This window comes from Tachyglossus aculeatus, chromosome 4, assembly GCF_015852505.1.
Source record: "Tachyglossus aculeatus isolate mTacAcu1 chromosome 4, mTacAcu1.pri, whole genome shotgun sequence".
NCBI classification, from domain to species: Eukaryota; Metazoa; Chordata; class Mammalia; order Monotremata; family Tachyglossidae; genus Tachyglossus; species Tachyglossus aculeatus.
The window spans coordinates 37,876,274-37,903,133 of NC_052069.1; the positions used below are offsets into that span (position 1 = coordinate 37,876,274).

A 26,860-nucleotide genomic window follows, 5' to 3' on the forward strand; every position below is an offset into this window, starting at 1 on the left:
CAGAGCAGGGGATGGGGAGGAGGAGAGGTAAAAGGGAGCTCAGTCTGAGAAGACCTCCTGGAGGAGGTGAGCTCTGTAGGGCTTTGAAGGGAGGAAGAGAGCTAGCTTGGCAGATGTGTGGAGGGAGGGCATTCCAGGAGAAGGACGTGGGCCGGGGGTCGATGGCGGGACAGGCGAGAACAAGGCACAGTGAGGAGGTCAGCCGCAGAGGAGCAGAGGGTGCGGGCTGGGCTGTAGAAGGAGAGAAGGGAGGTGAGGTAGGAGGGGGTGAGGTGATGGACAGCCTTGAAGCCAAGGGTGAGGAGTTTTTGCTTGATGCGTAGGTGGACAGGCAGCCACTGGAGATTTTTGAGGAGGGGAGTAACATGCCCAGAGCATTTCTGTACAAAGATAATCCGGGCAGCAGAGTGAAGTATAGACTTAAGTGGGGAGAGACAGGAGGATGGGAGATAAGAGAGATGGCTGATGTAGTAATCCAGTCGGGATAGTATGAGAGATTGAACCAGCAAAGTAGCGGTTCGGATGGAGAGGACAGGGCGGATCTTGGCGATGTTGTGGAGGTGAGACCGGCAGGTTTTGGTGACGGATTGGATGTGTGGGGTGAACGAGACAGCGGAGTCGAGGATGATACCAAGGTTGCGGGCTTGTGAGACGGGTAGGATGGTAGTGCTGTCTACAGTGACGGGAAAGTCAGGGAGTGGGCAGGGTTTGGACATATTGAGTTTTAGATGGCTGGCAGACATCCAAATGGAGATGTCCTGAAGGCAGGAGGAGATACAAGCCTGGAGGGAGGGAAGGAGAGCAGCGGCAGAGATGTAGATTTGGGTGTCATCAGCGTAGAGATGACAGTTGAAGCCATGGGAGCGAATGAGTTCACCAAGAAAGTGAGTGTAGATAGAGAACAGAAGGAGACCAAGAACTGACCCTTGAGGAACCCCTAAAGTAACGGGATGGGAGGGGGAGGAGGAGCCCGCAAAGGAGACTGAGAATGAACTGCCGGAGAGATAAGAGGAGAAACAGGAGAGGATGGAGTCTGTGAAGCCAAGGTTGGATAGCGTGTTGAGGAGAAGGGGGTGGTCCACAGAGTCGAAGGCAGCTGAGAGGTCGAGGAGGATTAGGATAGAGTAGGAACTGTTGGATTTGGCAAGATGGAGGTCATTGGTGACCTTTGAGAGGGCAGTTTCGGTGGAGTGGAGGGGACAGAAACCAGATTGGAGGGGGGTCAAGGAAAGAGTTGGCGCTGAGAAATTCGAGCCAGCAAGTGTAGATGACTCATCCTAGGATTTGGAAAGGAAGGGTAGGAGTGAGATAGGGCGATCGTGCACTGAACACTTGGGAGAGGACAACCAAGCTGGCAGACATGTTCCCTGAGGGAGAATGGCAGAATTCAAGGTTACATACCTATGTGCTATGGGGTAAATATCAAGTGCTTAAGAGATACAGATCTTAGTGCACAGGTGATGCAAAAGGGCTACATCAGAGAAGACCTCTCGGAGGAGGCATGATTTTAGGAGGACATTAAGCGTGGGGAGAATGATTGACCCTTGGCCATTGAGGAGAGGGAGGATATCAGAATGACGGGATCAGGGGAGGTAGACAAGGTCAAAGTACAGAGAGTAGGTTGATGCCAGAGGAGAGACTTGGGAGGGTTGCCAGTAGATCAGGAGAACTGATTGCTCCCTCTGTCCTTCCTTCCCTGACCACCCATTTTCAACCACTGATGGCTTCTCGCCACTGTTTTCAAATATGCCTGCATATTCACGATTCTAAAAATTCCTCCTTGACTTCACAGTTATTGTCCCATCTTCCTCCTATCATTCCTTTCCAAACTCCTCAAGAGTTGTTTACACCACCACCTCCACTTCCTCTCCTTCTTCTGCTATTGGGCTTCCACCCATTCCACTACACACAGAAACTGCCCTCTCTAAAGTCACCAATGACCTCTTTTCAAATCCAATGGACTCTCCTCCTTCCTAATCATCCTAGACCGTGCTGCTGCCCTAGACACCAGACTACCCGCTTCTCCTGGCTTCCCTGGCACTGCCCTCTCCTGATTCACCTATCTCTGATCATTTCTGTCTCTCTCTCACTGGCTCCTCCTCTGCCTCCCACCTTCTAACTGTGGGAGTCTCTCAAGGCTCAGTTCTGGGTCCTCTTCTATTCTCCATCTACACCTACTGCCTTGGAGACCTCATTCGCTCCCATGGCTACGACTTCCATCGCTATACATATGATTCCCCAATTTACCTCTCTCCATCTCTGCAGTTTTGTATTTCTACTTGTCTTCGGGACATGTCCACTTGATGTGCCACTGACACCTCAAACTTAACATGTTCAAAACAGAACTCCTCATCTTCCTCAAACTCATCTTCACCTGCTATAACCCTGCCCAGTAACAGTCCTTCTTCACCCTATTGACTCCCACACTTCTTTTTCCACAGCAGCAGTTTCAGACTTTTAATCTTCCCTTAAACCCCCTTCCCTCATCCCCTTGTCCCCCTGACAACTTTCCCAACACTGTAGACACTAGAGACTACCACCCTGTCTCACAAATCTGTAATGTGGGCATTATACTCATTATCACTCAACCTGCATATTTAGTCTGTCACCAAACCTTGTTGGTTCTGACTTCACAACACTGCAAAAATCTCTTCCTTACTCTCCTAACTGCTTCCTTGCTGGGTCAAACCCTTATCCTATTTCACCCCAACTCCTGATGACTTAACTATAGCCTCTGCACTGACCTTCCTGCCTCCTGTCTTTCCCCACTCCAGTCTATACTTCATTCTGCTGTCTGGATTGCTTTTAAAATAATAACAATAATAATAATTCTATGTACATGTCCACACATCTCAAAAACCACCAATAGTTGCCCATCCATCTCTGCATCTAACGAACTCCTCTCTGTCAGCTTTAAGACTCTCAATCAGCTCTTCCCTGCCTTCCTACCCTCGCTCATATCCCACTATAACCCAGCCTGCACACTTTAATGATGCTTACAGTATTTGTTAAGCACTTACTATGTGCCAGGCACTGTACTAAGCACTGGGGTGGATACAAGTAAATCAGGTTAGACAGAGTCCCCGTCCCGCATGGGGCTCACATTCTCAATTCCCATTTTCCAGATGAGGTAACGGAGGGCCAGAGAAGTTAAGTGACTTGCCCAAGGTCACACAGCAGACCAAATGGTGGAGCCAGGATTAAAACCCATGACCTTATGACTCCCGAGCCCATGCTCTATCCACTACATCATGCTGCTTCTCTGACACCTACTTACTTTCTAAACCTTGATCTAACCTCTCGTCACTGAACCCTTGCTCACGTCTTCCCTCTGGCCTGGAACTCCTACCCACTTTATATCCACCACTCTCCTCCAGGAAGCCTTCCCTGACTAGCCTCTTTTCCCCACCCTATTCACTATCTCTTCTGCATCGGCTAGACAGTTGGGTCTGTACCCCTTAAGCACTTTGATCCTCACCCCAGCCCCATCCCACAGCACTTCTGTGAATACCCACATATTCTGCTGCTTCCCCTATCTATAATTTATTTTAATGCCTGTCTCCCCAAATTGATGGTAAGATCCTTGACGTCATGAATAATAACAATAATTATGGTATCTGTTAAGCGCTTATTATGTGCCAAGCACTGTTCAAAGTACTGGGGCAGATACAAGATAATCAGGTTGGGCACAGTCCCCGTCCCACATGAGACTCACACGCTTAATCCACCCTTTACGGACTAGGTAACTGAGGCCCAGAGAAGTAAAGTAACTTGCCCAAGGTCACACAGCAGACAAGTAGTGGAGCCGAGATTAGAACCCGCAACCTTTGACTCTCAACCCCAGGCTCTTGCCCCTTGGCCATGTTGCTTCCCATAATAGTGTCTATAGTGAATAGTGCCTATCAGGTTAACTGTTCTGAACTCTCTCAGAGCATGGCGTAGTAGAAACAGCACATGCCTGGGAGTCGGAAGGTCATGGGTTCTAATCTTGGCTCTGCCACTTTTCTGATGTGTGGCCTCGGGCATATCATTTCATTTCTCTGGGCCTCAGTTACTTCATCTGCAAAATGAGGACTGTGAGCCCGCTGTTGGGTAGGGACTGTCTCTATATATTGCCAACTTGTACTTCCCAAGTGCTTAGTACAGTGCTCTGCACACAGTAAGCGCTCAATAAATACGACTGAATGAATGAATGAAAATGGGGATTGAGACTGTGAGACCACCCCGATTTGCCAATACCCACCCCAGGACTTAGGACAATGCCTGGCATATAATAATAATGGCATTTATTAAGCGCTTACTATGTGCAAAGCACTGTTATAAGCACTGGGGAGGTTACAAGGTGAACAGATTGTCCCACGGGGGCTCACAGTCTTAATCCCCATTTTACAGATGAGGTAACTGAGGCCCAGAGAAGTGAAGTGACTTGCCCAAAGTCACACAGCTGACAAGTGGTGGAGCCAGGATTTGAACCGATGACCTCTGACTCCAAAGCCCGGGCTCTTTCCACTGAGCCACGCTGCTCCTATAGTAAACACTTAACAAATGCCATTATTATTATTAAGTACTTAGTACAGTGCTCTGCATACAGCAAGTGCTCAATAAAAACTACTGTGATTGACAGACCTTATCTGCTGTACTGTATTCTCCCACAGGCTTAGTACACTGCTCTATCCACAGTAAGCACTCAGTAAATACGACTGATTAAATGGTTAAAGTATGGGGTCATGTCAATTATATTTACGTGGCATTCCTGGTGATTTGTTGGTAAAACTGTCCCCACTCCAATCCATACCTCCCTCAGCTGCCCAGATCATTTTTCTATAAAAACGTTCAGTACATGTTTCCTCACTCAAGAAACTCCAGTCGCTGCCCATCCACCTCCGCATCAAACAAAAACTCCTCACCACTGGCTTTAAAGCACTCAATCCCCTTGCCCCCTCGGACCTCACCTCGCTGTTCTCCTATCAATCAATCAATCATATTTATTGAGCGCTTACTGTGTGCACAGCACTGTACTAGGCGCTTGGTAAGTACAAGTTGGCTACATACAGAGACGGTCCCTACCCAACAGTGGGCTCACAGTCTACTACAACCCAGCCTGCCCACTCTGCTCCTCTAATTCTAACCTTCTCACTATCAACGCCTTGCCCACATCCTGCCTCGGGCCTGGAATTCCCTTCCTCCTTAAATCTGACAATTACTCTCCCCCTGTTCAAAGCCTTATTGAAAGCACATCTCCTCCAAGAGGCCTTCCTTGACTAAGCCCTCCTCTCCTCCCACTCCCCTCTGTGTCACCCTGACTTTCTCCCTTCATTCATCTCCCATCACAGCCCCACAGCACTTATGTACATATCTGTAGTTTATTGACTTATATTAATTAATTGTCTCTCCTTCAATTGTATTTATTCAATCGTATTTATTGAATAAATGGGACAGGGACTGGGTCCAACCTGGTTAACTTGTATCTACCCCAGCACTAAGATAGTCTCCTTCTAGACTGTAACTCGTTGTGGGCAGGGAATGTGCCTGTTTATTGGGAGAGTACAATATAACAAGCGCTTAGTACAGTATTCAAACAGTAAGCACTCAAATATGACTAAGTAAAACTGAAAACCCAAGATCTCACTCTCTCCTTCGAAGAGCAGGAGTTTCCCCTCATATTTTTATGAGACTTGAACCAAGATGTTTCTTGGGTTTTTAATCCAAGGTAAATTACCATCAACAGTTCTGAGACGTATTTTTTCCTCCACCATACTTCTAACTTTCTTCACTAGTCGTAAATGAATTTGCAGTTTATTCCTAGACTCTGGAAAAAGAAGTCTCAGAATATCATTAAAGTTAACAACCACCTAGTGTCTGTGTTAGCTTTCAGAGGAAGAAAAAAAAGGCACAGCACTGTGCGTGTGTGTGTATATGTTTACATACCCTCCCTTGTATGGAGTTGAACTGGCAATTCAGTACTTCATAGGTCTGAACTCCGTACTCCCTTCTTCAAGAGAGTGAGGGCAGCCAGCACGCATTTACAGTGGCCCAGGCTGGTAGAACTTTGTAGCCCTTCACAGACAGAGACAGGCAGAAAAAGGGGGAGGAGGAGCAAGAAGATTCTGAACTTAAATGAACAGCAAATTTGTCATTAAAGGCATGCCTCTCATTCATTCATTCATATTTATTGAGCACTTTTTTTTAATGGCATTTATTAAGCACTTACTGTGTGCACAGCACTGTATTAAGCGCTTGGGAAGTACAAGTTGGCAACATATAGAGACGGTCCCTACCCAACAGCGGGCTCGCAGTCTAGAAGATCCTTGGTGATCAGTTGACATTGTAGTTGGTAACCTTTTTTGTTTGTTTGTTTAGAGCCAACAAGCAACTCCTTAGGGTTTTCCTAATGAGAAGGAAGAAGCAGAAGCAGTGTGCTCAGTGGAAAGAGCCCGGGTTTAGGAGTCAGAGGTCGTGGGTTCTAATCCCAGCTCCGCCACTTGTCAGCTGTGTGACTTTGGGCAAGTCATTTAACTTGCCTGGGCCTCAGTTACCTCATCTGGAAAATGGGGATTAAAACTGTGAGCCCCATGTGGGACGACCTGATTACCTTGTATCCCCACCAGCGCTTAGAACAGTACATGGCACATAGTAAGTGCTTAACAAAAGCCATCGTTATTATTATTATTTTCCTTTCAAAGCAAGGTTTCCATCTAAGCTTCCCGAAGCCTCAGGATGGAGGGCCTCCTTTTTCCTTTCTCATCTGTTAGTCCATTTGATCACACTAGATCCTGTAACTTGAACCGACCAGGATCCTGATAAGGGGAGTGGCCTCACTCCACCAACTTCCCTGACCACTGGCAACCAGAACTCCCGGAGCATCTTGCTCACCTTGCCAAGCCCCATCCAACCATCCCCTCCTTCTGGTCCATCACTGTTCTGAAACTCGGCAGGAAGAAGCAGCATGGCCTAGTGGATAGAGCCCAGGCCTGGGACTCAGAAAGGCCTGTGTTCTAATCTCAGCTCTGCCACTCATCTCCTGAGTGGCCTTGGGCAAGTCACTTGGCTTCTCCGGTCCTCAGTCCCATCATCTGTAAAACGGGGGTGGAGACTGTGAGCCCCACATGGGACAGGGACTGGGTCCAACCTGGTTAACTTGTATCTACCCCAGCACTAAGAGGAGGAGAGGGAGAGGGGGAAGGGAAGGAGGGGGAAGAGAAGGAGGGGAAAGAGAAGGAGAGGGAGAGGGGGAAGAGGAGAGGGAAAGGGGGAAGAGAGGGAGAGGGAAAGGAGGAAGAGAATCAATCAATTGTATTTATTGAGCGCTTACTGTGTGCAGAGCACTGTACTAAGCGCTTGGGAAGTACAAGTTGGCAACATATAGAGATGGTCCCTACCCAACAGTGGGCTCACAGTCTAGAAGAGAAGGAGAGGGGGAAGAGAAGGAGAGGGGGAAGAGAAGGAGAGGGAGGGAAAGGGAGAAGAGAGGGAGGGGGGAAGAGAAGGAGGGGGGAGAGGGGGAAGGGAAAGAGGGGAGGGGGGAATAGAAGGAGAGGGAGGGGGGAGAGAAGGAGAGGGAGTGGGGAAGAGAAGGAGAGGGGGAAGAGAAGGAGAGGGGGAGGAGAGGGAGGGGGGAAGAGAAGGAGAGGGAAAGGAGGAGGAGAAGCAGAGGGAGGGGGAAAAGGAGAGGGAGAGGGGGAAGAGAAGGAGAGGGAGAGGGGGAAGAGAAGGAGAGGGAGACGGGAAGAGAAGGAGAGGGAGAGGGGGAAGAGAAGGAGAGGGAGACGGGAAGAGAAGGAGAGGGAGGGGGGAAGAGAAGGAGGGGGAGAGGGGGAAGAGAAGGAGGGGGAGAGGGGGAAGAGAAGGAGAGGGAGAGGGGGAAGAGAAGGAGAGGGAGGGGGGAAGAGAGAGGGGAAGAGGAGAAAAGGGAGAGGAAAAGAGGGAGAAGGAAAGAGAAAGAGTGGGAGAAGGAGAGAGAAGAAGAGGGAGGAGAGAGAAGGAGAGGGAAAGTAAAAGAGGAGGGAGAAGGAGAGGGAGAGAAGGAAGGAGGGGGAAAGGGGAGGGAGGGTTTGTCCGCGGAGGCGGTGTTTTGCACGTGTGAGCGGCGGCCGGGCCAGGGGCGCTTAGGGAGGGACGGGCCCGCGGGGAGACCCCCCGGCAGACAGACGAGTTGCCAAGCCCGGGGCGTCCGGCGGGCCGCCCGTCCGCCCCCCGCCCGCTTCCTCCTCCGGGCAGCCCTCCGCCCCCCGCCCCGGGCGCCGTGTTTGCCAACCTGTGTCCCGGGTGTCGGCGGCTGCCGCCGGGCCGCACGGGCAGCTCCAGCCCCGGCTCCGGCTCCGGCCCCTCCGCGGCGGCCCGCCCGAAGCGCCGCCCGAAACGGGACATCGCCACCGGGCGGGGGGGGACCGGGCGGGGGGGGGACGTGGGGGGGGAGAGGAGGAGGGGCAGAGGAGGAGGGGCAGAGGAGGAGGGAGGGGAGGGAGGGGAGGGGCAGAGGAGGAGGGAGGGGAGGGAAAGAGGAGGAGGGAGGGAAAGAGGGAGAGGAGGAGGAAGAGGAGGGAGGGGCAGAGGAGGAGGGGGGCAGAGGAGGAGGAGGAGGAGGGAGGGAGAGGAGCAGAGGGGGAGGGAGGAAGAGAAGGAGAGGGAGAACAGAGGAGAGGGAGAACAGAAGAAGAGGGAGAACAGAAGGAGAGGGAGGGAGAGGTGGGGGAAGAGAAGGGGGGCAGAGGAGGAGGGAGGGGAGGAGAAAGAGGAGGAGGGAGGGGTGGAGAAGAAGGTGGGGAGGAGAGGGGGAGTGATAGTAATAATAATGAAGGTATTTGTTAAGCGCTTACTATGTGCCAAGCACTGTTCTAAGCGCTGGGGGAGATCCAAGGTAATCAGGTGGTCCCAGGTGGGGCTCACAGTCTTCACCTCCATTTTAATAATAATAATAATTATGGTATTTCTTAAGCGCTTACTATGTGCCAAGCACTGTTCTAAGCGCTGAGGTAGCTACGTGGTGATCAGGTTGTCCCACGTGGGGCTCACAGTCTTAATCACCATTTTACAGATGAGGGAGCTGAGGCATAGAGAAGCGAAGTGACTTGCCCAAAGTCACACAGCTGACACGTGGAGAAGTCGGGATTAGAACCCATGACCTCTGACTGCCAAGCCCAGGCTCTTGCCGCTGAGACACGCTGCTTCTCAGCGGGGGGTGGGGGTAGGGAGGAGTGGGGGAGGAAGAGGAGGAGGAGGAGGGGGGACAAAGAGGAGGGGGAGGGGGAGTAGTAATAATAATAATGATGAAGGTATTTGTTACACACTTACTATGTGCCAAGCCTTGTTCTAAGCGCTGGGGTGGATCCAAGGTAATCAGGTTGTCCCACGTGGAGCTTACAGTCTTCACCCTATTTTACAGATGAGGTCACTGAAGCCCAGAGACGTGAAGTGACTTCCCTAAAGTCACCCAGCTGACAAGTGGCGGAGTCGGGATTAGAACTCACGACCTCTGACTCCCAAATCTGTGCTCTTTCCACTGAGCCACGCTGCTTCTCAGCCAAGGGAAGGAAGAGGAGGAGCCCACTGTTGGGTAGGGACCGTCTCTATATGTTGCCAACTTGTACTTCCCAAGCGCTTAGTACAGTGCCCTGCACACAGTAAGCGCTCAATAAATACGATTGATTGATTGCTTCCATTCTCCGGCCCGGCCTTGCCCTGTGGGATCTGGTCCTGTTGGTGCCCTGGTCCTGGGGGTGGGGATGGGGGCAGTGCCAGCTCCCCGGGGCAGGGCCCGTAGAAGCAGTGTGGCCCAGTGGCTAAAGCCCGGACCTGGGAGTAGGAAGGACCTGCCTTCCAATCCCAGCTTCTTCCCTCATCTGCTGTGTGACCTTGGATAAGTCACTGTGCTTCTCTGGATCCCTGTTCCCTCGCCTGTGAAATTGAGATTGAGACTGTGAGTCTTATGTGGGACGGGGACTGTGTCCAACTTGATAATAATAATGTTGGTATTTAAGTGCTTACTAGGTGTCAAGCACTGTGGTAGATACAAGGTAATCAGGTTATCCCAGGTAGGGCTCACAGTCTTCATCCCCATTTTACAGATGAGGTAACTGAGGCCCACAGAAGTGAAGTGACTTGCCCAAGGTCACACAGCTGACAAACGGCGGAGGTGGGATTAGAACCCATGACCTCTGACTCCCAAGCCCGGGCTCTTCCAACTGAGCCAAGCTTCTTCACTGATAACTTGATGACCTTGTATCTACCTCATCGCTTAGAATAGTACTTGGCACATAGTAAGTGCTTAACAAATACAATTATTATTATTGTTTTTATTCCCTGGAAGGCTGCTAATGCAAGAAGATGGGGGGGGGGGGGGGGAGGCCGGGGGCCATGCTCCGACCAGACTAGTCGAGGACACCTCAGGCAGCCTCTCCTTCCCCCGTCCTCATTCATTCACTCAATTGTATGTACTGAGCACTTATTCTGTGCAAAACACTGTACTAAGCACTTGGGCTTCCTGGCTTTTCCTCCTCTCCTCCTTGTCCACCCCCTTTTCCTCCCCCTATCCTCCCCTTTTCCCCCACCTCCCCTTCCTCTCTATCCTCCCTCCTCCTCCCCACATCCCCCACATCCCCATCTCTCCCCTACCCCCAGTACTGCAGCACAGGCCCAAAAACTTCATGTGAAGTCACATGAAGCTAAGCAGCGTGGGCCAGTGGAAAGAGCCTGGGCTTGGGAGTCAGAGGTCATGGGTTCTAATCCCAGCTCTGCCACTTGTCAGCTGTGTGACTTTGGGCAAGTCACTTAACTTCTCTGTGCCTCAGTTAACTCATCTGCAAAATGGGAATTAAGACTGTGAGCCCCAAGTGGGACAATCTGATTATCTATTAGTGCTTAGAACAGTGCTTGGCACATAGTAAGTGTTTAACAAATGACATTATTGTTATTATTATTATTATTATTAAACAGCCTCATCGTGGGGGGTTGGGGGATGCTGTGAGCAGTTTCTGGATTTCCCTCTTGCTCAGCTCAGCCCTCAATCATTCATTCATTCATTCAATCGTATTTATTGAGCGCTGACTGTGTGCAGAGCACTGTACTAAGCACCCCCAGCTGTGACCTAGCTGGCTGATAGCCAACCTCTAATACTCCCCGGTTTCTAGAGGGAAGAAAATTCAGGCAATCAATCCATCAATCAGTGGTGTTTATTGAGCACTGTGTACAGAGCATTCATTCAATCAACCATATTTATTGAATGCTTACTGCATGCAGAACACCGTACTAAGCGTTTGTCTTATGCCACCGAGTCATCTCTGACCCATAGAGGAGGACACATCTCTCCCAGGACGTCCCACCTCCATCTGCAATCGTTCTGGTAGTGTAGCATAGAGTTTTCTTGGTAAAAATATGGAAGTGGTTTTCCATCGCCTCCTTCTGCACAGTCAACTACAGTCTCTGCTCTCAACTCTCTCAATCAATCAATCAATCAATCGCATTTATTGAGCACTTACTGTGTGCAGAGCACTGTACTGAGCACTTGGGAAGTACAAGTTGGCAACATATAGAGACGGTCCCTACCCAACAGTGCGCTCACAGTCTAGAAGTGGGAGACAGAGAACAAAACATATTAACAAAATGAAATAAATAGAATAGATATGTCAGCAATACAGCGGCTGCCTGGGACAGGTGAATTTTAATGTGTAGCTGATTGTCTTCCACTCACCACTGCCCAAGCTAGGGATGGAGTGGACAGGCCTCTGCTTGACTCTCCCTCACAGAACCGAGACTGGTAGAGGAGGACTGGAAACTCTCCAGGAGCCACCCTGAGAGGGGACTAAGCGCTTGGGACAGTACGATACCACAGGGTTGGTAGACCCCTGCCCACAGTGAGCTTATAGCCTAGAGAGGGAAACAGCAGTCAAAGTAGATTTAGAGGTGGGGGGATAGAATATCAGAATATGGCTTGCCCTCGTGTCAGGAAGATCATATTATCTGGTCACGGAGTTCAGAACTAAATACTTCAGAGTCTAATTTTACTGGCCACTTAGGGAAGATCATTAACTCTCTCACACCACTTCTCAGCAACGCACCAAACCGCGGCTGTTCATTCACAGTGCTTGGTACTGAGCTTCATGTCTGTGTCTCCCAATTCCATCATCAGACACATAAGGAAAAAAAAATAATAATAATTGTGGTATTTGTTAAGCACTTACTATGTGCCAAGCACTGTGCAAAGCACCAGGGTGGATACAAGCAAATCGGGTTGGACACAGTCCCTCTCCCGCTTGGGGCCCACGGTCTAAATCCCCATTTTACAGATGAGGTAACTGAGGCACAGAGAAGTGAAGTGATGTGCCCAAAGTCACAAATCAGTTTGGACACAGTCCCTGTCCCACGTGGGGTACAGAGTTTCAGGACTGTGTCCAACCTGATTAGCTTGTATCTACCTCAGTGCTTAGAATAAGAATAATGCCTAACACATAGTATCTGCTTAACAAATACCATCATTACTATTACAGTATGACTCTCTACCCATGTATTTCTATTGTACTAAATATTGAATGGATCAGGGTTTATCCCCTTCCAAACATTATCAATGCTTGAGTGAATTTCTTATAAAAATCTCCCTCAAAATCTGATACTGCTTCTTTTCCAAGTTTCATGATTAACTTTTTGGTAGAAGTTGATGACCCAGTTAGAAGTCACAGTTAAAGGAGTTTAAAGTGTTCGACTCACTTTTTGAGGGATTTTGTAACAATCCTGGCAGGGGGCTGGTTAAATAAGACAAACAGCTGTTTCATTTTGCTTTTCAGTAGCGGTGAAACTTTGGAATGATGATATCCCTTACAGGAATAAGAAGAGAAATATTCTACAAAGTGGAAAGGATTCTTCTTCATGTGCCTCTATCTGAGATAGTTAGCAAATGTTAAAATCTCTCCCAGCTGCATATTTTTTTTTCCTCCGTGAACACATACATTCCCCATGCTTCTAGATGGCTACACTAGATGTTATCGAATGTTGTGTCCCAGACACATTGTGTCACAATGCCCTTGTTAAATGTATCAAGAGCGACAAGGCTACAGAAGACCTAAATTTAAATAACTGCTATTGGAGCCCTAGGCTTATTCTCTACCTGACCCATGTGGGCAATAATACAGAAAATCAAAGTCAGTATTTCATTTGCATTAGCCTGAAAAGCAACACTTCAAAATTATGGAGGAAAGAACAGTGTGACACCTGTTACTTGTTTTGTTTTGTTGTCTGTCTCCCCCCTTCTAGACTATGAGCCCATTGTTGGGTAGGGACCGTTTCTATCTGTTGCCGATTTGTACTTCCCAAGCGCTTAGTACAGTTCTCTGCACACAGTAAGTGCTCACTAAATACGATTGAATGAATGAATGAATGAATGAAGTAACAAAAATCCAGGCAGGCGAGCAGTTGGAAAGTTTAAGGGGAAGCATTCCGTTACTGAAAGAATATTTGCCAGTAAGAGCCAGCTGATGCTTCCAACTCTTAAACAATAAATTAAGAAATTTCTCATGGGCTACTTGCTTGCTCAATGTGTAAACAGTGAACAAGTACAATGAGAACTCCTAAAACCACAGAAGGCACAAGGACAAAAGTGATAAATAACTTGCTTTAAGTTCCAGCATAAAACGGCCCTATTTGGGGGAAGCTCAAAGAGGGATCGGGGAGGGCAGAGCTGAAAAGACTGGGAAGATTCCGTCTAGATTGCAAGCTCATTGTGGACAGGGAACATGTCTACCAACTCTGTTCTACTGTACTCTTCCAAGCGCTTACTACAATGCTCCACACACAGTAAGCACTCAATAAATATGATTGAATGAATGATTGATTGAAAACCGAAAGATAGAAGATGGGTTGGGGTGGGGGGAGAATAGAGAGGGCAGGGTGCAAATGTAGCTTTGCCACTTGTCTGCTGTGTGACCTTGGGCAAGTCATTTCTCTGGGCCTCGGTTACCTCATTTGTAAAATGGGGATGGAGACTGTGACATGGGACAGGGACTGTGTCTGACCCGACTTGATTGTATCTACCCCAGCGTTTAGTACTGGCACATAGTAAGCGCTTAACAAATACCATTATTATATTATTCATTTATTCAATCGTATGCTTAATAATATTGATATCAATAATATTATATTATTATATTATATTATTCATTCATTCAATTGAGCACTTACTGTGTGCACAGCACTGTACTAAGTGCTTGGAAAGTGCAATTCGGCAACAGATAGAGACAATCCCTACCCAACCATGGGCTCACAGTCTAGAAGGGGGAGACAGACAACAAAACAAAACACTTTATTTTTTTGTGTTTCCCAAGCACCTAGTACAGTGCACTGCACCAAGTGGGAACTCGGTAAATGTTGCTGCTGCTACTCCTTCTCCTCCTGCAACTAAGGCCCTACTGAGAGCTCGCCTCCTCCAGGAGGCCTTCCCAGACTGAGCCCCTTCCTTCCTCTCCCCCTCGTCCCCCTCTCCATCCCCCCATCTTACCTCCTTCCCTTCCCCACAGCACCTGTTTATATGCATATATGTTTGTACATATTTGTTACTCTATTTATTTTACTTGCACATATCTATTCATTTATTTTATTTTGTTAGTATGTTTGGTTTTGTTCTCTGTCTCCCCCTTTTAGACTGTGAGCCCACTGTTGGGTAGGGACTGTCTCTATATGTTGCCAACTTGTACTTCCCAAGCGCTTAGTATAGTGCTCTGCACACAGTAAGCACTCAATAAATACTATTGATGATGATGATGATGACTACCACTACTATTTCTATGAAAAGAAGTTATAGCGGACATCAGCTAGGCAAGAGAGACAAGAGGTAACATGTCCCAAATGATGCCCTGTCATTAGAAAGCTGGGTCACGATTATGACCATTCTGATTGTTTTGTAAGGTACCGCAAATCCTAAATCGTAAACACCCCAAAATTCAAGTGTCATACTAGAGAAAGAACTTCATGTCACTGGAATGGAATTAAATGAAAGTTTCAGTTTCTCGTTTAAAGCGGACACCAGGGTGTTTATTACTGTTACCACGGCAAGATTATAAAGACTGAAAACGAGATAAGTCCAAACATGAAAACTGAGTTATTGATGAAAGGAAGACTTCACACCATCACTGTTTTTAGGCACCGTTCCCTGCCACTATTATGTCTAAGGAAGGAATTCCAGTTTGGGTTCTGGCAATAAGTGGGAAGTTTAATTTGGTCTGACGGGTGTTTCTCCTACAAGACCATAGTGACCTGGAAACTACGGCACTTATTGCTAAGTATCAAGATTTTATCTCAAGGACTAGGATGTTTGCCATGAGAACTCATGATCCAGACAAATAATGAAATACCTTCCATGATACATTCCCATTCGGGAATTTGACCTTTGGTCTTCATGATACAATTAAGGCAGATTTCCAAGCTCAAATCTTACCAATAAAGCAAATCATTCATTCAATCGTATTTATTGAGCACTTACTGTGTGCAGAGCACTGTAGTAAGCACTTGGAAAGTACAAATCAGCATGACCTAGTAGAAAGAGCACGGGCCTGGGTTCTAGTCCCGGCTCCGGCCCTTGTCTGTTGTGTGACGTTGGGCAAGTCGCTTCACTTCCCTGTACCTCAGTTACCTCATCTGGAAAATGGGGATAAAGACTGTGAGCCCCGGTGGGATGTGGACTGACTATGTCCTACCTGATTAGCTTGTACCTACTTCAGCATTTAAGACAGGGCCTGGCACCTAGTAAGCACTTAACAAAATACAAAATAAATAAATAAGTGGTCTGTGAGCCTAGACTGTGGGACATGGACTGTGTCCAACTTTGTGTCTACCCCTGCGTTCAGTACAGTGCCTGGTCCTTAATAAGCTCTTAACAAATACCATTAAAAAAATAACTATAGTGAAGAAATAGAGAAGCAGCATGCTCAATGGAAAGAGCACGGCCTTGGGAGTCAGATGGGTCATGGGTTCAAATCCCAGCTCTGCCAATTGTCAGCTGTGTGACTTTGGGCAAGTCACTTAACTTCTCTGTGCCTCAGTTACCTCATCTGTAAGATGCGAATGAAGACCGTGAGCCCCACGTGGGACAATCTGATCACCTTGTATCCTCCCCAGCACTTAGAACAGTGCTTTGCACATAGTAAGTGCTTAACAAATGCCAACATTATTATTATTATTAAATAGTAAAAGAGTTGAGCAACAAATAGCATCATTTATACCATCATTATTACCATGTGACGAGCACTGTAATAAGTGCTTGGAGAGGTGGTACGATACAAAGAGTTTTAAGATATGTTCCCTGCCCACAAGGATTTTCCAGTCTAGAGAATCCTGCAGCTCCTTTTGTGTTTGCCATCATCTTTGTATTTTTGTTTCATTCTTCCTTCTGGGTTTCTTGTTAGCCTCCTCCCCACTTATCTTTATACATTGTAAACTTCTTCGAAGGCAGGGAGTGGGGTACGGGCTCTGTCTTTATCTCATCTGCGTACTTTTCCTATGCTTAGTTCAGTGGTTTGTGCATAATAATAATATAATAATAATCGTGGTATTTAAGTGCTTCCTATGTACAAAGCATTGAACTACGAGTTGTGTAGATACAAGCTCATCAGCTTGGGCACAGTCTATGTCCCACATGGAGTTCACGGTCTTAATCCCCATTTTACAGATGAGGTAACTGAGGCCCAGAGAAGTTAAGTGACTTGCCCAAAGGCGGGGAGTGGGGTAGGGGCTCTCTCATCCGCGTACTTCTTTTCCTGTGCTTCGTTCAGTGCTTTGTATATAATAAAAAAATAATAATATAATAATAATCTTGGTATTTGTTAAGTGCTTCCTATGTGCCAAGCACTGAACTAAGAGTTGCATAGATACAAGATTATCAGGTTGGACACAGTCCATGTCCCACATGGGGTTCATGGTCTTAATCCCCATTTTACAGATGAGGTAATTGAGGCCCAGTGAAGTAAAGTGACTTGCCCAAGGTCACCCAGCAGGCAAGTGACTGAGCTGGGAAGAGAACCCAGGTCCTCTGACTTCCAAGCCTATGTTATATCATTCATTCATTCAATCGTATTTATTGAGCGCTTACTGTGTGCAGAGCACTGTAATAAGCACTTGGGAAATCCACTAAGCCATGCTGCTTCATAGCAAGCACTTAATAAATACTATTACTTGCTAGTATTACTAGCCAGCTCTTCCCAATTCCTATTTATCAAGATGATCCATCATCTCCTCTCCTAAACCCAGACTTTTTAAAAATAATTCCCACACGTTGCTCTTTCCATCTCTTAAAATATGCATTTTGATCCATTTCTCTAAAGGACTCTTCTAAAATATCTTCTGGCACTATATGGCTAGGGTCTTGAAGAAGGTAGACCCATGATTCCTATGGTTGACCACCTGAGCAGGCACACATTTGAATGCACTTTTTTGAAACTACAAATCACTATTTTTTGTAAAGCCATAATAATAAAGAAATAAATGTTCTATTTTTGGCCTTTTTTCCATTCTCTTATCTCTTAGTTCATGTGACACTGTCTTTTTTCCTTTATTCATCTTTTATTTTCCCTTTCCTCTTTCAGTATATGTAAACTGGAGGCAGAGTGTCTTAGGGGGAGAACGCATGGGCTTGGGAGTCTGAGTTCTAATCCCAGCGCCACCACATTTTATTTTTTTAATTTTATAGGTCATTTGTTAAGAACTTACTATGTGCTAGGCACTGTACTCAGTGCTGGGGTAGATCCTATATCCAAGCCAATCGGATTGGACACAGTCCCTGTCCCACATGAGACTCACAGTTTTAATCCCCATTTTACAGATGCGATAACTGAGGCACGAAGAAGTTAAGTGACTTGCCCAAGGTCACCCAGCAGACAGGTGGTGGAGACAGAATTAGAACACCAGTCTTTGCTTGCTCTATGACTTTGAGCGTCATTTAACTTCTCTGTATCTGTTTTCCTAACTGTAAAATGGGAATGAAATGCGTGTTCTTTTTGTATTTAGAGCCCTGTTTTCGACCCAATTCACTTATATGAACCCCAGGGCTTAGAACAGTGCTTGACACATAGTGCTTAACAAATATCGTAATTTTCTAATTCCCTCCTTAGTTTTCTCTCTCAACCATTCCTTCTACAATTCATTTTAATTGTTTTATTGTTAATTCTAATCTAGGTGGTTGTGCCTGAAATTAGGCAAACTGGATTAAGTGATATTCCGTGTGGCTCAAAGCATCGACTTCTGGCACCTCACAGCACAAGAGGATGGGCTTATTTGCCTGCCCGCTGAAAGGCTTTGAGCTTCTAGGTCCTTCAGTCCCGAGTGCTTCCCTGTGATGTCAGCCCAGCACTCGTTCTCATAGGCAGTTGTGGGAAATGAGAATCCCTAGTATTCATCCTGTTTCTGGTAAGGATGTTTAAACATCCCAAATTACAGGAGCGTTGCTGATGTTCCTGGCTCCCACCGGTGTGTCACTCAATAATAATATGCGAGTTTATGAAACAGTTTGAGAAGCAGTGAGCATGTGCCTGGGCGTCAAAGGACATGGATTCTACTCTCCACTCTGCCACGTGTCTGCTGTGTGACCTAGGGAAAGTCATTTCACTTCTTTGCACCTCAGTTACCCCATCTGGAAAATGGGGATTAAGACTGTGAGCCACAAGTGGGACAACCTGACTACCCTGTAACTACCCCAGCGCTTAGAACAGTGCTTGGCACATAGTAAGCACTTAATACCATAATTATTATCATTATTATTACCTCATCTGTAAAATGGGGATTAAGACTGTGAGCCCCATGTGGGATGATCTGATTACCTTGCACCTACCCCAGTGCTTGGCACCTAGTAAGCGCTTCACAAATACCACAATTATTATTATTATTATCAGTTTCTTTCATTTCTCATGTTCTGTATCTCCTGCATTCATTTTCCAGTTCCCTCATTCATCGCATACCTTTCCTGTCCTTATTCTGATTCCATCATTCACATGGCTACTGTCTCTTCAGCAATGGATAAAATAATCTGGTCATGGCTTCGGCCTGGAATTCGTCAGGACAGTGAGTTCTGGCCAGGTCCATGTGGTCAGTCACATGGCTGACAAGCCTCCTGGGAACATGATGCCATCTTATGCTCTGAACATTGCATTCTGGAAAGGTGATTTCATTTACTATTTAACAACTACCCAGTATATATATATTTTTTTTTACAGATGGGATAACTGAGGCACAATTACGTGATTCTCCCAAAGTCCCACAGCAGACAAGTGGTGGAGCCAGGATTAGAACCTAGGTCCTTCTGGCTCCAGGCCTATGCTCTATCCATTAGGCCAAACTGCTTCTCAGTATTTAATCTCCCTTTGTTGATATTCCTTTCCTTTCCCATAACACCTATTAACTTTAGTTTCTATGGGAATGTGCTTTAAGGTCATTATTCATATTTAGATGAAGGCAAAAATGCCACTTCATCAGCAGCAGCAGTATTTATTGAGTGCTTACTATGGGCAGAGTTCTGTACCAAGCGCTTGGAGAGTACAATATAACAAAGTTGGAAGACACATTCCCTGCCCACAACAAGCTTACAGTCTACAGGGTCTCCTGTGTTAGCTTAGAGTTCATGTCCTTGGGAAAGCCCTCTCAATTTGGGAGATTGAGGCAGATTTGAGATTACTCTTCAACCCCACTGTCTCCATCAAATTTGTATATTTCACATATTTAAATCCCACATCTGTGTTATTTGCTAGCTAGTCCACACTGAGCCAATCAATCATATTAGGCTCAGACTGCTTAGATTGTGAGCCCCATGTGGGACAGGGACTGTATTCAACCTAATTAACTTCTATCTACCCCAGTGCTTAGAACAATGTTTGACACATAGTAAGCTCTTAACAGATACCTTAAAAATATGAGTCAGCTTTCCACTCTCACTCAGTGACCCTCTGCCCAACCACTCCCATTGCTGGCAGGGCAGCCAGGTGCAGTCTGTCATCACAGACAGGAAAGCCCTGATCCCTCTGAGAAGCAGTGTGGCCTAGCGAAGAAAGTGTGGGCCTGGGAATCCCAAGGACCTGGGTTCTAATCCCAGCTCCGCCACCTGTTTTCTGTGTGACCTTGGGTAAATCACTTCACTTCAGCTCCCTCATCTGTAAAATGGGGATGAAGACTGAGTCCCATGTGGGACATGGACTGTGTCCAACCTGGTTAGCTTATATCCACCCTAGCAATCAGTACAGAGCCTGATACAAAGTAAGCATTTAACAAATACCATAAAAAAACCAACCCTCCGCCCCGCAAAAAAAAACAACCTCAAAAGGGCAGCAGACCCCGCTGAATTTTCAGCCACTTGGTGAGCCATCGTTGAATCCGACACTCCAATTCCTTCACTATGGGGTGGCGGTGTCTTTTCCACTTTGTGAAAATGGGGGGTGAACCTAATTAAATTTGATGAAAATGATAGCTAAAAAGATAAAAGTGACAGATGAAAGTTGCCAGACTCATTTATTCTACTAATTTACCATAAATGTAAAGCACAACACTAAGGTTCTGTTCAAAAAGTTTGAAACTTTGCTATACAGTACCACATATTTAGTCATTTAACTTAGCTTTATACATTTTTCTATATTTCAATTTGTAATCATCAGCAGAAGGGCAACCGTAAGGTATTTAGAGGGAGATTCCAGGTTAAAGTATGTATTTTTACTTTAATGCACTTTTTTTGTATTTTCTGCCAACTTTAAGTACAGTGCTGTATCAGCCTGAAGCCGATACTGGATTAAAAATACAAACAATATACTGCACAGGTAAAGCTGTGTACTGGATTAGAGTGGCGCTCAGAGTGTGAGGTTTGTGATTTAAGCTTTGGTTAAATGATTGGGGAGAGCACTCAGTCTCTCTTTCCTGTTTGCACCACATTTACTTGAAAGGAAGGCAGAGTTTTTCTCCTCCTTTCTTGGAAAGTGAGAATAATAAAAACATAACCTTGCAATACCAAACCCATGTTAGACACCCAATACTGCTAATCAAACTTGTACCCTAAGCCGCTTCGGAAGGGACTTGAGGGTTTGGCATTTAGGACTAACCTGTAGAAAGGTGTCCACGGGCTGGGCAGGAGGAGGAGAAAAATGAGTGGGGGAGGAGGAAGAAGAGGAGAGAAAAAGAATCATGAGGGTGACAACAAACAGTATCTTTTAAAACATTACGTTTGTCGTGAGTTGAGTGTCCTGTGATGGCAGAATCCAGCCCGTGGCTTTCAGCCTTGTAAGACCAGGTTGGGCTAGTGTGAATCCAAGGCTGGCTGGACTCAGACAGGGTTGTAGCTTCTTGGCATGGCTACTTCAGGTAGGGATGTGGGAAGGGGCACCGGGTTAAGCAGGAACACTTCTGGGTCCAGCTTTTTATACTTCTGTGGTTGTTCCGGCAAAAAGTGTACAAATACTCCCTGAGTGAGAGTGAGTGAGTGAATGAATGAATGTGTGTACGGGGAGGGGGTGAGAGGGTGGGATACAAGCGCAGTAGTGTCATCCTGATGTAGGCCTGAAATCACATCTGGTCCTCAGGCCATCCTACTTAGAGTTAAGTCCATCCGACCTAGAGTTAAGTCCAGGCCTAACCGAAATTCTGTGGTCTTGAGGCTCCACTCTGTGGGCTAGACTGTGAGATTGCCTGGAACATTTTGCATTTGAACAGCTAACATTTTACTGTCCCAGAGGAGACATTTTTTTATCATTTAAGGTGTAGCAGAACAATTCAACACATAACAAAAGAGAATGGTCTAGTTCTATCACAAACATCCAAATTTCATACTGCCATTTAATTCTAGTGGCAGTCCAACAGTGACTACTACAAACATGAAGATTCTAAGGTTAGAAAAATTCAAACCAAATGGGAGAAATATTATTTTCCTAGTTTGACTTCCATACTTTATTACCACCTATTCAAAACTCCAAAAATAGCTTTGAACCGCTCTCTTTTTGGTAAACTTCAAAGCCAAGCATCATCCTTATTGCTAGGTCTTGTGAAGAACATGAATAACTCCACGTCTTAAATGTCTTCATTCAGACCTTCAAGGTAAAAACAAAAAGACAAACCAAATAGACACATACACAAAAAGCCTTATGTTACACCAGCTAAAAAGAGAGCAATACAGCCTAATTAGAAAACACTTGTTTGTACTGGACTTATTAGCCTTCCTTCCACAGAAGTGTTTTTCAGAATGAACGACTCACCTCGAATGGGGAAGAGTTCTAGAAAAGGAATCTAAGAAATGTCTAGCTTGCCCAGACCAAACCAGCTTCACCAGAATTCTGTGCCTGGCAAACTTCATTTTTAATCATAAACCTTCATAGATGATTTATTAAGAGTAATTGTGGTATTTTAGTGATTACTATGTGCCAAGCACTGCACTAAGCTCTGGGGTAGATACAAGATAATCAGGTCGGTCCCTGTCCCATCTGGGGCTCACAGCCTAAGTAGGAAGGGAAAACAGGGATTTAGTCGCCATTTTATAGATGAGGAAACAGTTATACTTAAAAAATAGCTACTGAGTCATGAATCATCAAGACATTTTGAAAGCAATCATCTCTCAGAAAGGACACATCAGTATTGCAGCACGGAGTGAAAAGCATTAGGAAAGCAGTGTGGCTTCGTGGATAGAGCACGGATATGAGAGTCAAAAGGACTCAAGGGCTCTAATCCCGGCTCTGCCACATGTTTGCTGGGTGACCTTGGACAAGTCATTTGACTTCTCTGAACCTCAGTTACCTCATCTGTAAAATGGGGATAAGAGTGGGAACCCCATGTGGGACAGGGACTATGTCCAACCTGATTAACTTGTATCTATCCCAGCACTTAGAACAGTGCTTGGCACATAGTAAGTGCTTAACATATTTTTTTATTATTATTACTTGCCCTCTGTGTGACCTTGGGCATGTTACTTAACTTCTCTGTGTCTCTGTTTCCCTATCTGTAAAACGGGGAAATACCTGTTCTCCCTCCCTCTTAAGAATGTGAGCCCCATGTGTGACACGGACTGTGTCTCACCTTAATATCTAATATCTACCTTAATGATAACAATAATAATAATAATAATAGTACTTGTTAAGCATTTATGTGCCAAGCCCTGTTCTAAGCACTTGGGTAGATCCAAGTTAATCAGGTTGGACACAATCCCTGTCCCTCATAGGGCTCACACCATTAATCCCTGTTTTATAGATGAGGTAATTGAAGCCCAGAGACGTTAAGTGACTTGCCCAAGGTCACACAGCAGACATGTGGTGGAGGCAGGATTAGAACTCAGGTCCTTTGGACTCCCTGGCCCCTGCTCTATCCAGTTAGCCATGCTGCTTCCCTAGTTCTCAGTACAGTGCTTGGTACAGAGTAAGCACTTAAATACCACAATTGTTATTATTATTATTATTTTCATCATCTACACCTACCACTGCCAAACTAAGGTTGTTTCCATCCTTGAAGAAGCTTTATGACCCTCCACACAGCAGAACAACCTTGCTGAAAGAACGTAGTTGAAGCCAACCCCAGTCAAGGAAGAAATCCCACAGCAAAAATGGCAATAACACTTCAACAGAGAAAGTGTGTTCAAGAGACTGTTGAGGAGAACTGGTTGAGATTAGGGGTCCTGTCAATGGCCTTCGAGGGCTTCCTGGTGCCCAGTACTCCAGCAGGTGCTTGACATCCTTCAGTGTGACCGTGATCTTGGCTGCCCAAGACCTTTTTTCATGGTTTTCATGGTTCTCATGGTTCTCATGGTTCTCAAGTTTTCATGGTTCTTACGAAAGTGATATAATCGTCAGGTTCTGATAAGCAGGTAAATTAGACTTTCCTGAAGTGTATGGAGATCATGAGGTTCCTCTACAAGTGGTAATATCAGCATTACTGGCATATCATATGCTTGTCTAGGAGAACTAGTCCTGTTCAATTCGGCCTATGTTGCCGGGCTTAAGTGTGTAATAAAACACAGAATCCTGATGTTGGATTTGGACTTTGATCGTCTAGGAAATGTCCAACAGACTTAGAGGAGTGGGCATGCTCTTCTCTCTCTCTCTCTCTCTGTGGGGTGCATACTATCTAAACTATGTCTGACTGGATTATGGACACACACAGTCTCTCTCTCTCTCTCTCTCTCTCTCTCTCTCTCTCTCTCACTCTGATTTACAGAGAATTACATAACACTTAACTGAATCAGTCTAGCATCATGGTCTGATAATAAGCCTGAAAAAAGAATCTTGTCCGCATTACAAGATCTTCATTTGCAACGTGAAGTTGAATGCCTACATTTTCTTTTAATGGTACTTGTTAATCTATTTGTTGTATTTATTGAGCGCTTACTGAGGGCAGAACACTGTACTAAGCACTTGGGAGAATAAAATAATAAATTGAGTTGGTAGACATATTCCCTGCCCACGATGACCTTACAGAATTACTTTGTGCCAAATCCCCTTATTTTGGGAAGAAAATGAGTCTAGAACAACACAGCTGTTAAGAAGCTGTTAGAGAAGCAGCATGGCTCAGTGGAAAGAGCATGGGCTTTGGAGTTAGAGGTCGTGGGTTCAAATCCCAGCTCTGCCAATTGTCAGCTGTGTGACTTTGGGCAAGTCACTTAACTTCTCTGGGCCTCAGTTACCTCATCTGTAAAATGGGGATGAAGACTGTGAGCCCCCCGTGGGACAACCTGATCACCTTATAATCTCCCCAGTGCTTAGAACAGTGCTTTGCACATAGTAAGTGCTTAATAAATGCCATTATTATTATTAAGCTGGTGGAATCTGCTCAGATATTTTTAATATTTCGAATCGCTTCATTATTCACCTTATGTAGACAAGTGCCTGAAAAAGGTCCATTAAATTAAATTTATAGTTCTTTACAATTGGCAAGAACTAAAAACTTACAGTTTGGGACAACAGCAGAAGACGGACTCTGAAGTCTTGTCATCTAACCTGTATCTGCCAGAGTTGGGTAGATCTTTGCACTCAGCTATAAATGCATGAAGTTCACTCTCTGGAAGGCCGTCTTCTTGGTGATTCTATAGCAGGGACAAAGAGCTTCCGATTTATCATCCCACAGATCTCTTGCAATCCCAGTTCATTCATTCATTTATTTATTCAATCGTATTTATTGAGTGCTTACTGTGTGCAGATCACTGTACTAAGCACTTGGGAAGTACAAGTCAGCAACATATAGAGATGGTCCCTATCCAACAATGGGCTCACAGTCTAGAAGGGGGAGACAGACAACAAAACAAAACATGTAGACAGGTGTCCAAATAGTCAGAAAAAATAGAATTATAGCTATATGCACATCATTAACAAAATAAATAGAGTAGTAAATATGTACAAGTAAAATAAATCTGTACAAATATATACAAGTGCTGTGGGGAGAGGAAAGAGGTAGGGCGGGGGGGGATGGGGCAGAGGAGAGGAAAACAGGGAGGAAAAAGTTCAAAACAGATTAAGCTCCCTTGCCCAGTGAAACCTTACATCTATTAGAAAATGCTTATAATAATAAAAATAATACGAATAATTATAGTATTTGTTAAACGCTTACTACGTGCCAAGCACTGCTCTAAGCGCTGGAGTAGATACAAGATAATCAGGTTGTCCCACGTGGGGCTCACAGTCTTAATCCCCATTTTACAATGAGATAACTGAGGCACGGAGAAGTGAAGTGACTTGCCCAAGATCCCACAGCAGACAAGTGGCAGAACTGGGATTAGAACCCACATCCTCTGAATCCTGCCACTAGGCCATGCAGCTTCTCGAATACATCTAAGGATGTCTATTTATCTGTTGTTTGCTCTGGCAGGGGCGCAGGGGGTTGGGGGTGTCTGTGAGTGCTGCTGTGCGACTTGTCTGCTGTCTGCTCTGTGACCTTGGGCAAGTCACTTAACTATGCTGAGAAGCAGCATGGCTCAGTGGAAAGAGCCCGGGCTTTGGAGTCAGAGGTCATGGGTTCAAATCCAGGCTCTGCCAATTGTCAGCTGTGTGACTTTGGGCAAGTCATTTAACTTCTCTGTGCCTCAGTTACCTCATCTGCAAAATGCGGATTAAGACTGTGAGCCCCCTGTGGGACAACCTGATCACCTTGTAACCTGCCCAGCGCTTAGAACAGTGCTTTGCACATAGTAAGCACTTAATAAATGCCATTATTATTATTATTCTGTGCCTCAGTTACCTCATCTTTAAAATGGGGATTAAAGACTGGGAGCCTCATGTGGGACAGGGATTAGGTCCAACCTGATTATCTTGCGTCTACCCCAACATGCAGAACAGTGCCGTCCATATAGGCAAATGTGCTCAACAAATACCATTAAAAACCCAAAGAAACACAATTAAAATAATAATAAGGAACCCAGACACCCAATGTTCAAAGGAGAGATGATTCTGCCTGGCATTTCTGTAGCCGTGAAATGAACAATGTGCTGGAAGCCTAAACCAGCTAGACACAATGAAGCTCTGGCTAAATTACTGCCAGACACCAACCAATTACTCTACCTCCTCCGAAGCTTCAGGAATGTGTGGCACTGCCTGAGGATTTTGTTCAGAACAGAATGACTTTTCCAACCTGTAAATTCTGCACTGCACCATCGAGGGGTCCCTGGAGGAGCAGAGCAGGGGAGCTAGGCTGGGTCGTCTACGCTTGATCATCCCTCACACAAACCAGCTGGAATATTCCCTGGAGTGAATCTACTCTGCTTCCTCTAGAGAAGCCTCAGGCCAGATCTAAACCCCAAAACACTAGCTCTAGAAAATTCCCTTAGGTCAGCAGTCCCGCTCCCTACTTTTCAAAGCCCAGAAAATATATAAGGGGAGAAATCAGATATTCCACATATTCCAGATATTCTGTCTTTTTGGTTTAACACATTCACTCATTCCTCAAC

The 26,860-nt window shown here is 45.8% G+C and overlaps 2 protein-coding genes across 4 annotated transcripts in view; both read right to left on the reverse strand.

Moving 5' to 3' along the window:
- MCOLN2 (mucolipin TRP cation channel 2) overlaps positions 1 to 6,993 on the reverse strand; it is a 68,129-nt gene extending 61,136 nt beyond the window's left edge. Inside the window, exon 1 of the mRNA XM_038746007.1 lies at positions 6,874 to 6,993. Coding sequence (XP_038601935.1) covers positions 6,874 to 6,914 — 41 coding nt within the window. The 5' untranslated portion in view covers positions 6,915 to 6,993. The remainder of the gene's footprint in view (positions 1 to 6,873) is intronic.
- A 13,998-nt stretch (positions 6,994 to 20,991) lies between these two features.
- The window catches only part of MCOLN3 (mucolipin TRP cation channel 3), a 62,793-nt gene continuing 56,924 nt past the window's right edge, over positions 20,992 to 26,860 (reverse strand). For all 3 annotated transcript variants that reach the window (XM_038745383.1, XM_038745381.1, XM_038745382.1), the window contains 2 exons: positions 24,873 to 25,006; positions 20,992 to 22,031 (listed from right to left, as the gene is read on the reverse strand). In XM_038745383.1, coding sequence (XP_038601311.1) covers positions 22,022 to 22,031; positions 24,873 to 25,006 — 144 coding nt within the window. In that variant the 3' untranslated portion in view covers positions 20,992 to 22,021. The remainder of the gene's footprint in view (positions 22,032 to 24,872; positions 25,007 to 26,860) is intronic.